Source organism: Trachymyrmex septentrionalis, unplaced genomic scaffold (assembly GCF_001594115.1).
Source record: "Trachymyrmex septentrionalis isolate Tsep2-gDNA-1 unplaced genomic scaffold, Tsep1.0 scaffold35, whole genome shotgun sequence".
NCBI lineage: Eukaryota > Metazoa > Arthropoda > Insecta > Hymenoptera > Formicidae > Trachymyrmex > Trachymyrmex septentrionalis.
The window spans coordinates 138,101-151,501 of NW_017305514.1; the positions used below are offsets into that span (position 1 = coordinate 138,101).

Sequence of the window (13,401 nt, forward strand, 5' to 3'; positions counted from 1 at the left end):
AAAGAGCAAGCTAAATTGTCTGGAATTACCTTGAAATTTGCGTTACTTATTTAATTTCGATTTATATTTTATATTGATAAGGACCCGAATTGAAGGGTTAAAACGTTTATTTTTATTCGCTTTGTTACGTTCACAAGAAAATAAAAAGTTTTCGGTGCATCCGAATAACTGATGTAGGCTCTGATAGGCTTTTTTATATTCTTCACTAATACCCAGCAAATGAGAATGGATTAAAATGGATTGAAATTTTTTTCTCCGAATGCGTATTTTAAATAGCGAATACTTTTTTGGATTTAATTGGATTCAATTAGATTCAATTGGATGCAATTGGATTGAAAAAGTGCATTTCCTACTCAAAATTTTGAATTGAACAGTATTCACAATGCACAAAAAAAGCTAATATTATTTTTAGATTGAAAGGCATAGAGATATGCTCCATGCAATTCCTATAAATGAATAAAAATGCATTCAGAATTGAAATGCATTCATTTTAACATTCGTGAATCAATATTTCTGGAAATCTGAATCCATTTCAATTCGTTTCAATCCATTCTCGTTTGCTGGGTAGATTCTTTCGAGTCTCTTTTTATATATTTGTTTGTCAATTGTGTATCTTGAATAAAGCAAAAATTACAAAAGTGAACAAATTTACTAGGACTATATTCCAAAACGTTTTACAAAATTTTATTCGAAATATGTATAATTATATAATACATGTAACATACTATATTATAATGAGTAAAATTTTCCTCGAAGAGATGTTGACCAATGAAGTCGTAGATTTATTTTTTGTAGCTGAATTAGTGTATGTATGTATGTATACTTTTCTATATATCTACACTTTTAAAACTTAAAGCGAAATAAATATATGTTTAGTATTTTGCAAAAGCGGAAAAGTTCTAGAACAGTTACAGCCTAGTGCAAGAATAAAAAAAAATTATAAAGAATAAAACTGATAAACACAATAGGCCTCCAGAAAGATGAAAGACAAAAATTTACACAGAGCTGATTATCTTCAATAAATACAGTCAGTAATTTGGACCTGATTTAAATAATTATTCTATAGATAAGAAGATTTAATTCATTCTAGATAATTAAATTCTACTAAATAGAAAAGCTAAAAAGTCAGATTAACTAATGGATTTCCTAATACATATGTAAGTAATAAACTCATTGAATAATATAATAAATATTACATTAACATACGCATGTCGTTTGATTCTAAAAAATTCTACTGTTCTCTAATTTCATCGCACTTTCTGCAATTGAAATAGTCACGTAAGACATTGAAAAGAAAAAGAAGGATGAAAAATAGAAATTCTATAAAAGAAAAGCAAAGTTAATCGTGACTGAGTTTAATTCAGATATTTCAGATTATATTTTGGCATCCACAATGGTGGAATATATGTTATTCAAGCCGAGCATATCTATCATTATATCCAATATAATGAAAGAACTAGATACATCTAATGTTTTTATCGCTTATTCAACTGCGCACCGTTCACGGTCGCCTTTGTCACGCCCAAGATTTTAATCGATTATTCAAAAAAAAACCCGTAGAGAGATTGTATCGTGACGATTGATCTTATTGACATGCAGCGGACGATAATAATATATGTGAAACTTGCAAAAACATTCATTCGCCGTGTTTCACATGGTTGAGTTAAAGAAAAAAAATTTCAAGGCTTTTCTGTTTATTGTGCAAATATATCTATACGCACCTTACGATAAAACTGCGCGCGTATACATTCGACGGATGCATTATTGTCGCGGACGTCGCCGTGTCTTCCCTCATCGATGGACGTTCCTGGCGTTTTCAGCAAAAAAGTCCTTTGATGTAGCCAATCTGAGATTGGAGGTAAATTCAAACTGATCCTGCGTGATCTTTCTGAGCTTCTCGATCAGACGCGTGATAAGGCGAAATAATTTCATGTAAATAACAATAGATGCGCGCCGCGAAAATACGCGGCGACGCTCGCGTAACCTATAAGTCGGCGTTTCGTGAAGCAAACTGGCAGGTCGCGTTTGGTACTCTTTTTCTCACCGCCGTTCATCAAAGAGACGACTCCGATTGATACAGATTAGATAACGATAAGGAGAAATTTTGTATTACTGTTATCAGTTGTATGTCAAGGACGCTCTCTGTTTTATCTGAATAATTATCGTCAATTGCACAACCCTAATCTCAATACTACTCTGTTACATATGTATTACAGAAAATTGAGAGAAAGTGAATTTCGCTGTGGACACAGGGATAATTAAGACGCTTCTTCTTAGCAAGGAGAAGTTGTATTGATAAATACATTGATTGGATTCATTTAGAAAGTATCTGATTTGCCTTTGGATCTGAATACTGCTGATACAATGACTCTCTGTTCAGTGAACACTGGTGATAGTCATTTGGATAATAAAATTACTGAATGGTTGCAATGGAACAAGGTACTTATTACAAGTATTATGGATGCTTTATATTTGATCATACAAGTATCAATACGAGTATTATTCAATCTTTATTACTCATTGATTATCAAGAAAGATATAATGATCTTTGAGTCAACTTGGGTCACTAAATGAAAAGTATTTTATTTGTTGAACTAATATAAAATAATAATATAATAGTATTTGTGTTAGATTTAGTAATATATAATCTTATTTTTAATATGATATAGGTTTTTATATTGCAAATGCATTTAAATTACATTTATATTATAGTTAAAAATTTTCGTACTTGATATTGCAGGATCCAAAAGCAAAAGACGAGATATTGAAATACTTGGACAAAGGCCAGATTAAAGTATTGTCGAAGTTGTTTCTTAAGAGGCTCGAATTTGGAACTGCAGGTCTTAGAGGTCGTATGGGACCAGGTTACAACCAAATGAATGATTTAGTCATTGTGCAAACTGGTCAAGGATTATCGAAATATTTGATGGATACAATATTCGATGTTATGCAGAAAGGTGTTGTGATAGGCTATGATGGTCGTTATAACAGTAAAAGGTGAGTTATAATGTACTGTTATCATAATACCGAAAAGTAGTTGGGACTCATAAAAAAATTTAAACATTAGACTCTAATCCTGTTATTAAAATTTTCATTGAGAATTTATTAATTTTTCAGGTTTGCAGAATTAACTGCTGCAATTTTCATAGCCAATGGTATTAAAGTTTATTTATTTTCCCAAGTTTGTCCTACACCATTTATACCTTACACTATCTTGAAGTATAAGTGTGCAGCCGGGATCATGGTAACTGCCTCTCATAATCCTAAGGACGACAATGGGTACAAAGTTTACTGGGAGAATGGGGCACAAATCATTTCACCGCATGACAAAAAGATCCAAAGCTATATTCTTAATAATCTTAAACCACTTGAATCCTCATGGGATGTAAGCCAAATCCATGAAAGTTCCTATTACAAAGATCCAAAAGACGATATTATGCGGCATTATTATCAAGATTTGAAGGATAATGTCTTGTATCCTGAAGTTAATAGAAATACTACATTAAAATTCACGTACACTGCTATGCATGGTGTTGGGCAAGAATATATGACTGCTGCATTTGAGGCAGCAAACTTTAAGGTATGAATATACATATGAGACTGTTAGAAATACAATTTTTGAAAAACGAATACTATTGTCTTTTTTTTTCAGCCATTTATAACAGTGGAGGAACAAAAGTTACCAGATCCAGAATTTTCCACGGTGAAATTTCCGAATCCAGAGGAAGGAAAAAGCGCTTTGGATCTCAGCATAAAAACAGCAAATAAAAACGATTCGTCTATAATAATCGCTAACGATCCTGATGCTGATAGACTTGCATGTGCAACGAAGACGGAGAGGTACGTGAACTCTTAATAAATTTAGATTGAACTGTAATAGATGAACAATGAGAATACATTAGATGATTTTTATAGCGGGGAATGGCATGTCTTCTCTGGAAATGAACTTGGCGCCTTATTGGGTTGGTGGATGATTCACACTTATCAAGTGATACATCCTGATGTTGATTTGAGTAAAACATATATGTTAGCATCTACTGTTTCCAGCAAAATTTTAGCTTCAATGGGTAAAAAGGAAGGTTTTAATTTCGAGGTTTGTAATTTTAATATGTATATGTGCACAGCAAAAAAATTATATGAAATAAATTTTAAATAGGAATATTTTTTTATAGGAAACTTTAACAGGTTTTAAATGGATGGGCAACAAAGCTATAGAATTAATGAAAGATAATAAGGACGTCTTATTTGCATATGAAGAAGCTATAGGTTTTATGTGCGGCTCTAAAGTCCTGGATAAGGATGGTATCAGCGCTGGCGTACGTGTAGCTGAATTAGCAGCTTATCTTGAAACGATAGGATTGACTTTATCTGATAAGTTGGAGGAAATATATGAAGAGTACGTTACATTACATTTATGTGAATGAAGTCTGAAACAAATTTTATGCAATGACAATTTCTATTTATTTCATGATATATAGATATGGTTATCATATCAATGATAATTCCTATTGGATATGTCATGAACCAGATACCATCAAGATGATATTTGAACGGTTAAGGAATTATTCGGGCAAATCGGATACAGTAAGTACTATTTTAATTACTACATTCTAAGAAGATATTATTTTCTTCTATTTAAGTAAAGTTTAAAAAGGCAGCTTGCATGCTAATTTGTGTTAAATTGTCACCTACATAATTTGCATTTTAATTTGATTTATATCTATACAAGAAAAAATATATTTAAAGAAATAATTAATTGTGTGTGTGTATAAAATTTGTACAATAATTACAATAAAATAAATACTCACAAATTTAATATTGTATAGTATGTAATTACTGTCACTTAAGACATGTGTAAAAAAATCTATTTCACATATACGTCTAATCACAGATTAGCAAGAATAGATATCTTTCTTAGTAATATAAAAATATATTTGATGTAGAGATAACGGCAGATTATATAAAGTTAGTTTTCTGTTACTAGTGTAACAACGAACATTGCTTCGTTCGCTACTAATGTATTCTAATTTGCATCTAATAGTATGTGCTCGCAAGGTCAATAAGTATATGTGATGCATGAGGTAGCATAAATTGACTAACCACTTTGGAAGTGTAATAAAACCGACGCGCTGATGTATTTCTGCATGTGTCATCCTAGGTGACAGTTGTGTCGGTAGTGGCGCTTTATCGTTGTTCTTATGATAAAATAATAATAAATACAATGTAAACTTATAGTGGTGTGTATTGAAAGTTACCTAAGAAAACGTCTTTATTTGGATTTATACTTTGATGTGCAATTATATTTATACTTAATGAATTGATTGTATCGTAATGCATTAATATGTTTGGGATATATAATCAAGCAAAATTATTTCTAAAAAAATTTGCTTAAAATATTACATTATCTTTTTTTCTCTCTTATACTCCGCCCATGCTTGTTAAGATGACAAAAAAAATTATTTACAACAAGTACGTAAATGTGATTGTTATATCATTGACATTACTGCCTTCCGTGCTTCTTGCCATTTTGTTTATTCCAGTAGTATTATCATTATATCCTCTCACACCGTTTCTTGAGGAAGAAACAGATGAAAGTATGGTGTAAGTATATTTAAGAGAGTATATTTAAGTTTTTTTAATTACTGGATTGATCAGGATGTTAATATGATAGCTGTAAACAGATTTATTTATATTTCCTTTATCATTTCTGTAATAATAAATAAAACAATATATTAATGCATAATATAAAAGAAAAATACTCTTTTTTTTTTTAATGTGTTTTTTCTTTTTCCTTTTATAAATATTAATTTCCAATGTAATCTATTTTTAATGCAGTATCCAACCGGAATTCTTAAAGGAAAATATGTAATAACTGGCATTCGAGACTTAACAACTGGATATGATAATACAAAACCTGATAATAAAGCAGTTCTTCCTGTATCAAAATCTAGCCAAATGATCACCTTTACATTCAAAAATGGTTTAGTTACTACTTTAAGAACCAGTGGCACGGAACCCAAAATAAAATATTACAATGAATTATGTGGGTCGCCTGGAGAGTAAGTTTTTCCGCAAATATTATTTGTAAGAATATAATTCATTGTCACATCTAACTTTATTTAATTTTAATAGTACTTTATTGTAATTTAATGGTATATTCTACAGCCTGTTTTTAAAGTTGCTTGTAAAAATGTGATATTTTTATGTTATATAATATATCATTTTAATATTTTAGGGATTTAAACAAATTGAAATGCATTCTCAGCGAAATGGTATCGGCTATTGTAGCAGAATTCCTTCAACCAGAAATTAATGGACTTATCGCTCGTGAGGAATAAATTATGTTAACTGCATCTATTGTGCACCTGGTGATGTTGTGCGTCTTACAGTTAACTTATTTAAATTCAAAAATTATCAATACATTACACAATCTATTTTACAATTACTTTGCAATAATATAGCACCAAAGTGTTTCCAATTTCTAAATTTATTCGATCGTTTCTGCATATTTATATTACATTACTAAGTTTTATGCATTTATGATATATTAATTTAATTATATTATATAAAATAATAACGATATTTCTATTGTAAGCTTACAATATAATAGAAAATGGCTGTGTACTTGTATATGTATATTACATACTGTTTTGTTTTCTGTTAAAATTGTTGAGGGAAAGTTGGTTACATGTTATCTTTCCTGTTTCTTTAATTAATACATTGTAAAGTACAATGTAAGAGACGCACATGATATCTTCTAGTTCTACAACTTAAGAATTAAGCAAATATTTGTTTATAGACATTAATGAAAACTAACGATTATGTGAAAGAACCCATTTATTTCTTTTTTTTGGAAATGGTTGATATTAACGATTTAAAATCAAAATACCTGGAAATATATTTATCAGTATATAATGTAAAATATAAAAGAATGAACATAAAATTAGTAAATAATTTGTCTTATTATACATTCTGTTTCATCAGCGCAATAGGATTTCAAATATTTTTCTAAATTAGATTTTTACATTATTTAACATTTTTTTTAAACATGAAACAAATTTGTAAACAGATGTGCTTTTAGCATTTTATTATATTATTTATTTAAAATTAAAATTATATAAAACGCGTCGGTAAAAGAAACTCCTCGAAGAAATATTTGATCTCTTCCGCCGTTCGATGGCACCATCGTGACATTCGTCGTTCGTACGGCGTTGAACGTTCTATATACTCCATAAACGGTTTTCCGGTGTGGCGTGTTCGTGTGGTTATTTGTTATCACAATTCTCTCTCTATATACAGTATATATACGTACATCGGTTAACTGTCATTCCTCCAACGCTTGATCGTCGTAGGCGCGTACGAAAGATACGGGAAGAGAAAAAAAATTCAGAGAAAGAAAGGTTGGCGAGCCATCGCCACGTTTCCGCAGATCCGCTCGTATGACGGTGGCATCGACACCCACGGGTGGAGCGGAATGACGCGCTCGTGAGAGGACATAGGCCCGACGTGTGTCATCGCGCGAACATGTCACCGCTGTCTCGGCGAAGGGATCGCGAGCAAAGAGCGACCAACTTGAGCGCGGAGTCCGCGCCCGTATCCCGAGGACTTCAGGTACGCCGCACCCCGCACTTGTTGAGGTCAAGCAACTCGGGAAGGGGGCTCCCCCGTTTCCGAGTAGCTGCCCCCCGCGGAATTTCCATCCTCCGTGGATGACGCAAGTGTGGTGTACCATTCTCTTCTCTTACACGTGATAATTGCTAACTTTTAACTTGCAGCTTCGCAGATAATATACGCAGCTGCAAAAGTCCGCGGTCTATGATCCGACGGAAATGACACTAGCCGATCTGTGAATTGACGAACGATATCCGCGATCTGCATACGCTGATAATTAGCGTATCGTTTCGCACGCCTTCGTATCCTTTTCTTCCTCATCTAAATTTATTATGCTATCATCATGACCACAATACCGCTGACTGATAAACAGCTTCATCAACTGGTGAGTCAAGAGATCGCACTATATACATCGGATTATCACAATTATCTCATATCCTGAATAAGCTGGGAATTATGTAGATGACACTGAGCGTCCCTTTTAAAAAAGTTAACAAGAAAACGTTGTTTAGATATCGGACCGTGAAATTGAAATTATTTATCCTTGATTTTTATGACATAAACATATGATTGTTTGTTGTTTATAGAGTATTAGCATTGGGAAGGCTGTAAACTCCACAGAAACACCGGTGAAGGAAAAACATGTTCGAAGTATCCTTTTCTAATCCAGAATACAATTATATATTAGTATTTATTATTAATATATATCCAGAAGATACATAATCGAGAGAAAGAAAAAGTAAAAGTTCCTTATGAACGAATAGGTGCCATTATTGGTACATATCGAGAGAAGAGTGGCTGCATCTTCTGGACGTATATGCTGAGACAACCGTTGCAGGAGAATCAGATCGTCGCGTGGAAATTTTGTCATGTCCTGCACAAAGTACTGCGCGAGGGACATCCTCGGGTTATTGTTGATTCCCAACGGTATCGCGGCAAGTTGGAAGATATTGGAAAACTCTGGCAACATCTTAGAGAAGGCTACGGTCGCCTCATACAGCTGTATGCAAGACTGCTAATAACTAAATTAGATTATCATAAACGGAACCCACGCTTACCTGGGAATTTGCAAGTAACACCGGAAGAGCTCGAAGCAATTGGAGAAAATGATATTAATATATAGTGAGTGACGTTTTTTTCATAATTTTATTAATAAATATGATGGCACATATATGTATAATTTGTTATTTTTCTAGCTTTCAGATGTCAGTTGAAATGTTTGATTATATGGATGACATCTTGAATTTACAGCATGCAGGTACTTCAAAATGATAAACTTTAAGTTGCATTCCGGGAGCGCGCTTTCAACGCTACCAGTGCATTTTATTCTTATTTTTCGTCTAATAAATAATAAAGATAAAATGGCGCATTAATGCTGAAAGTGCGTTCCTGAAACTAATATACCCTAATTTGTTTGAAAGGTAGAAATTGCATATTATTTTGTTTGAGATATAAGTTTTTTATATAGAACAGCACGTTTATTGAGATCTGTGTGTGTGTATTTGCAGTTTTTGGTTCTTTGGATTTATCACGATCTAATTCGATGACACCATGCGGCCAATGTCGACTCGCGCCTTTAATTCCGTGCATTCAGGATGCTTCGCAATTGTACGATTGCTGCGTGAAAATCCTGTTTAAACTCCACGGCGCGCTTCCGGCAGACACGTTAACAGGACATCGCGATAGATTCTCAAAGCAATTTCATGAGCTGAAGAGCTTTTACAATACTATCAAACATATGCAGTATTTTAAACATTTGATAGCAATTCCGTCGTTACCTGAGGTAAAGTTTTTAATTACTAATTAATACAATAATATTCATATCAGACTAGAGATTGGAATTGAGATTAAATTTAATCAATCAAAAAAAAGAAAACCGATATATCAAGTTTAGTGAACATTGATTGGTCAAATTCAATCTCAATCTCAATCTCTAGCCTGATACAGGTATAAAAAAATTTGTGCATTATACATTTATCGTATATATTTTTAGAAGCCACCTAACTTTTTAATACAAGCCGAGTTGAGAACGTATGTCACACCGATAGTGGTACTTCCGCCCGAAGAATCTATAGATTCTGAGACTGCCATTGAAAACCTTATTGATACATCCGATACGGGATCATTTACGGGCGATCAATTAGATTCTGTGAATACACGGAATGGCTCGATATCACCTGATGCTCTTGTGGAAAGGTATGGCATTTTTTATTTTTCTATATTACTTTCTGTTTTGTTTCATTTAACATAAATTGAAAAATAAGAAACAGAGTGCATTCCATTTGATGATAAATCGACACAAGTAAGGTCTCTTTTTGTTACTCATAAAATGTCAAGAAAAATAGAACAATTGTATCAACTTGTGTCATTAAATAAAAAGCACTCACGATAACTATTTTTGTATCTATTCTTTTATATGTACTCTTTTAGGGACAGCCTTATCGATCACTTATATCAAGAAAATGTTCGTCAAAGGCAAGAAGTAAATCATTTGTTAATGGACCATCAACAAATAGTTGCGGATTTTAGAAATCGCGTTTTAGAATTGGAATCAACTCTTTCTACTAAAGTAAGTAAACTGTTTGTCACGTACTTTAATAATTTTACTTTGTTTCGTAAACTAATACTATGCAAATATTCTAGAGTAATGAAATTGTAACGGAAAAACAAACTTGTCAGAAGTTAATGAAGGAAAACGCAATTACGTTAGCAAAAGTTCAAGAAATTGAAGGTATAATTTTTAATGTATAATTTCTGTACGATTTTATATGATTGCATTATTTATTAAAAATTGTCATACTCTTTTAAATGATTGACAATGATTTTGTTCTTGTTAAATCTTTCAAGGAAAAAATGAAGTATTAGAGGAAAAGTTTAAAAAACTCAAGGATGTTTACTCAAAGCTGAGAGAAGAACATATCAGTTTAATCAGAAAGGTATGTATTTGAGATATCAGCGATAAAAAAGTTATCTATCATGTTATTTTATTCACGATAACATTATACATGAAAGAAAGCTGAACTTGACAAAGAATTGGGAGGAATAAAGATATCACGAGAGCAATCTGAACGTCGAACATTGAAAGCGGAAGAGCGATTGCAAGAGTTGCTTCAAGGACAAGCGTCGACAGAACAAGAAACACAGAGAGTAGCGCAAGCACGCGAAGATTTAGAGGATGTAAGAAAGAAACTCGATGCTGTCCAAACCGAAAATTTGGTAAATTAAGATTTTAATGAATGCTTTAATTACTAATTATTCTATCACATACGTTAACAAAATATTTGTTACTATTTGTCATTGTAGGCGTTAATAGCAAAAATAGATTTTATTACGTCTGAGAAAACAACTTTGGAAGAAGATCTCCATGATTTACTGGTACAAAAAGAAGAACTAGATTTACGAATAGTAAATTTGGAAACCGATGCCGAACGATCCTATAATCAAGTGAAAACAGACGCTAATACGGCTCTATTTGATTTACTATGTGAGTAATGAATATGTATATTAAATAAAAATTTATACTGAGATTAGTATACAGAAATAGAAAAGATTATTTATTTCAGTGAATGCTATATCGGAAGCGGAATCTATCTTGCATCACGCAATGCATGCGATCGATAATCCGGCCATATCGGCGTTAACATGCACGCCCGATTATCTCGGAAGTTTATTAGAGCCGACAGAAAAATCATTTAATGATTTGGAGGAGGCATATAATAATTATATGCTTGATACAACGAAAGGGAAAGTGCTAATTCGTACTGCTGTACATAGTGCATACTTTTTGGCTCTCTATCTAATATATGCAAAATCCACTTCGAACACATCGACAGATATTGGTATAGCTGACAGTAAGTTTTTTTATGATTGCGTGATATGCGATATAATGCTTTAAATATTTGAGGGCAAGATATTACTTTGAGAACGTGGAAATTATTGATAAAAGAATAATAATAGCTGTATCGGACAGTCTAAAATAAGTTACAAAATATTTTGGAATATAATAATTTTTAACGCTTTCTATAAGACCCGCCGTACACTTGTAGGATTTGCCGATGAATGTAAACAGTTAGGTTCGCAAGGTTTAATTATGTTGAGTTATATCAAAGAGAAGTCCTCAATGACCGGTGCGCAAATTGCAAATGTCAAAAGTCAATTACAAAAGATTTCGTCTCTCATAAATACATTATCAAGTACTCAGAACAACGTGGAAATTGTCGGGACTTTAGTAGAAAGTGAGTTGCAGAGTATGGATAAAGCTATTGAAGAAACGGTTGCAAAAATACAGGTGCTTAATGATAAGAGTACTTATGCGATAAAAAAATAAGAAGATAAGCTTTAACTTTTTCGATTTACTTTTAATAGGATATGTTGGATAAATCTCGTGCGGCGGACTCAGGTTTGAAATTAAAAGTAAACGAACAGATCTTGGATTCTTGCACGGATCTAATGAAATGCATAAGACAATTAGTGCAGAAGTCTCGCTTGTTGCAGAAGGAAATTGTAGAACAGGGAAAGGTATGATAAGCTTATTTTAACAATTATTTGAAAATATTAGCTATATTGTATACATATTAAATAATAGATAAATAATAATTGATAAAGTTATATTATAATTGGAAATCTTAACAATATTTTGTTTAGGGAACTGTCTCTGCTACTGAATTTTACAAACGTAATCATCAATGGTCCGAGGGTCTTATCTCGGCAGCAAAAGCGATTGCTATGGGCGCAAACTTTTTATTGTAAGTGCCAAGTACTAAACTTTAATTATCTTGTAGTCTTTCGAAACGTAATTATATATATATACATGTTATTACAGAGAAGCAGCAGATAAAGTTGTGTTAGGCAATGGCAAATTTGAGCAATTGGTTGTCGCCTCACAAGGCATTGCGGCATCTACCGCGCAATTGGTAGTTGCTAGTAGAGTTAAGGCTGACAGAAATAGTACTAATTTGACTGAACTCTCTAAAGCTTCGAGAGAAGTGACTCAAGCTACAGCGAACGTTGTAGCGACTGCTAAAAGCTGCAATCATCTTGTTGAGGAAAATGGTATTTGATTTGAAAAAACATTAAATTATTATGCCACGTCTTGTACCGTTTTTTAATATTCTTAATTTTCTTAATATATTCCTGTATTTTAATTTTACAGAAGATTTAGATATGTCTAATCTAAGTTTACATCAAGCTAAAAGGCTCGAAATGGAGGCACAAGTGCGAATTCTAGAATTGGAGCAAGCTTTAGAAACCGAGAGATTACGTCTAGCCGCACTTCGACGTTATCATTATCAACTTGACGGTGAGAATGAAGCATGAGCTGGATTTGAACATCGATTGAGTTTAGATTAAGGATATTCAACAAATACAAAAATCGTATGTAGATAAAGAATCATAGCAATCGTGTAAATTAGTCTCGACTCAACTAACCATAGAGATCGGTTTTTCGTTAGAAGCGAAACTTCTATTATTCATTAAGCATTTATGTATTATGCATGTCTTGAAAATCAACGATCTAATTTTCGGTTATTATATACGTCTATTAAATGTACTTTATTGGATAATGCTCGAAAAAAAATAGATATATTTATCGATCATATATTGAATTATATGTCGTTTTTAATCTACTTTCAGAATCTTTTTTACGTTATTTTTTTATTCTACAACGAGTATTTATAAGATAAAGTACATTTTCCAAATAAATTTAATGAGCAATGAAATTCAAAATATCTAATGCAAGTTTCTATTATATTTGGAATAATTTTATAAGAGAATCCTATACATATATATATA

The 13,401-nt window shown here is 32.3% G+C and overlaps 3 protein-coding genes across 5 annotated transcripts in view; 2 read left to right on the forward strand and 1 right to left on the reverse strand.

The window, feature by feature from the left end:
* The window catches only part of LOC108750312 (ATP-dependent Clp protease ATP-binding subunit clpX-like, mitochondrial), a 6,329-nt gene extending 4,522 nt beyond the window's left edge, over positions 1-1,807 (reverse strand). Inside the window, exon 1 of the mRNA XM_018489681.1 lies at positions 1,722-1,807. The gene's annotated coding sequence lies outside the window, so the exon portion shown is untranslated. The remainder of the gene's footprint in view (positions 1-1,721) is intronic.
* LOC108750311 (phosphoglucomutase-2) lies at positions 1,798-6,461 on the forward strand. 3 transcript variants are annotated; one of them, XM_018489679.1, is made up of 10 exons: positions 1,798-1,858; positions 2,217-2,439; positions 2,741-2,997; positions 3,118-3,580; positions 3,653-3,840; positions 3,916-4,093; positions 4,173-4,396; positions 4,479-4,584; positions 5,836-6,059; positions 6,236-6,338. In XM_018489679.1, the coding sequence occupies exons 2-10, from the start codon at positions 2,365-2,367 to the stop codon at positions 6,336-6,338; spliced, it is 1,818 nt and encodes a 605-aa protein (XP_018345181.1). In that variant the 5' UTR covers positions 1,798-1,858; positions 2,217-2,364. The 3 variants fall into 3 exon arrangements, with proteins under 3 accessions (XP_018345181.1, XP_018345180.1, XP_018345182.1); XM_018489678.1 differs by lacking the exon at positions 1,798-1,858 and adding an exon at positions 2,058-2,124; XM_018489680.1 differs by lacking the exon at positions 1,798-1,858 and having other exon boundaries at positions 2,365-2,439; positions 6,236-6,461.
* Positions 6,462-7,219: 758 nt separating this feature from the next.
* On the forward strand, positions 7,220-13,167 carry LOC108750315 (huntingtin-interacting protein 1). Its single transcript, XM_018489687.1, has 18 exons — positions 7,220-7,611; positions 7,776-7,996; positions 8,199-8,262; positions 8,376-8,733; positions 8,808-8,869; positions 9,120-9,394; positions 9,605-9,807; positions 10,042-10,180; positions 10,255-10,342; positions 10,459-10,547; positions 10,624-10,827; positions 10,915-11,095; positions 11,175-11,462; positions 11,658-11,899; positions 11,977-12,129; positions 12,256-12,356; positions 12,434-12,663; positions 12,764-13,167. The coding sequence occupies exons 2-18, from the start codon at positions 7,955-7,957 to the stop codon at positions 12,925-12,927; spliced, it is 2,883 nt and encodes a 960-aa protein (XP_018345189.1). The 5' UTR covers positions 7,220-7,611; positions 7,776-7,954; the 3' UTR covers positions 12,928-13,167.
* The last annotated feature ends 234 nt before the right edge of the window (positions 13,168-13,401 follow it).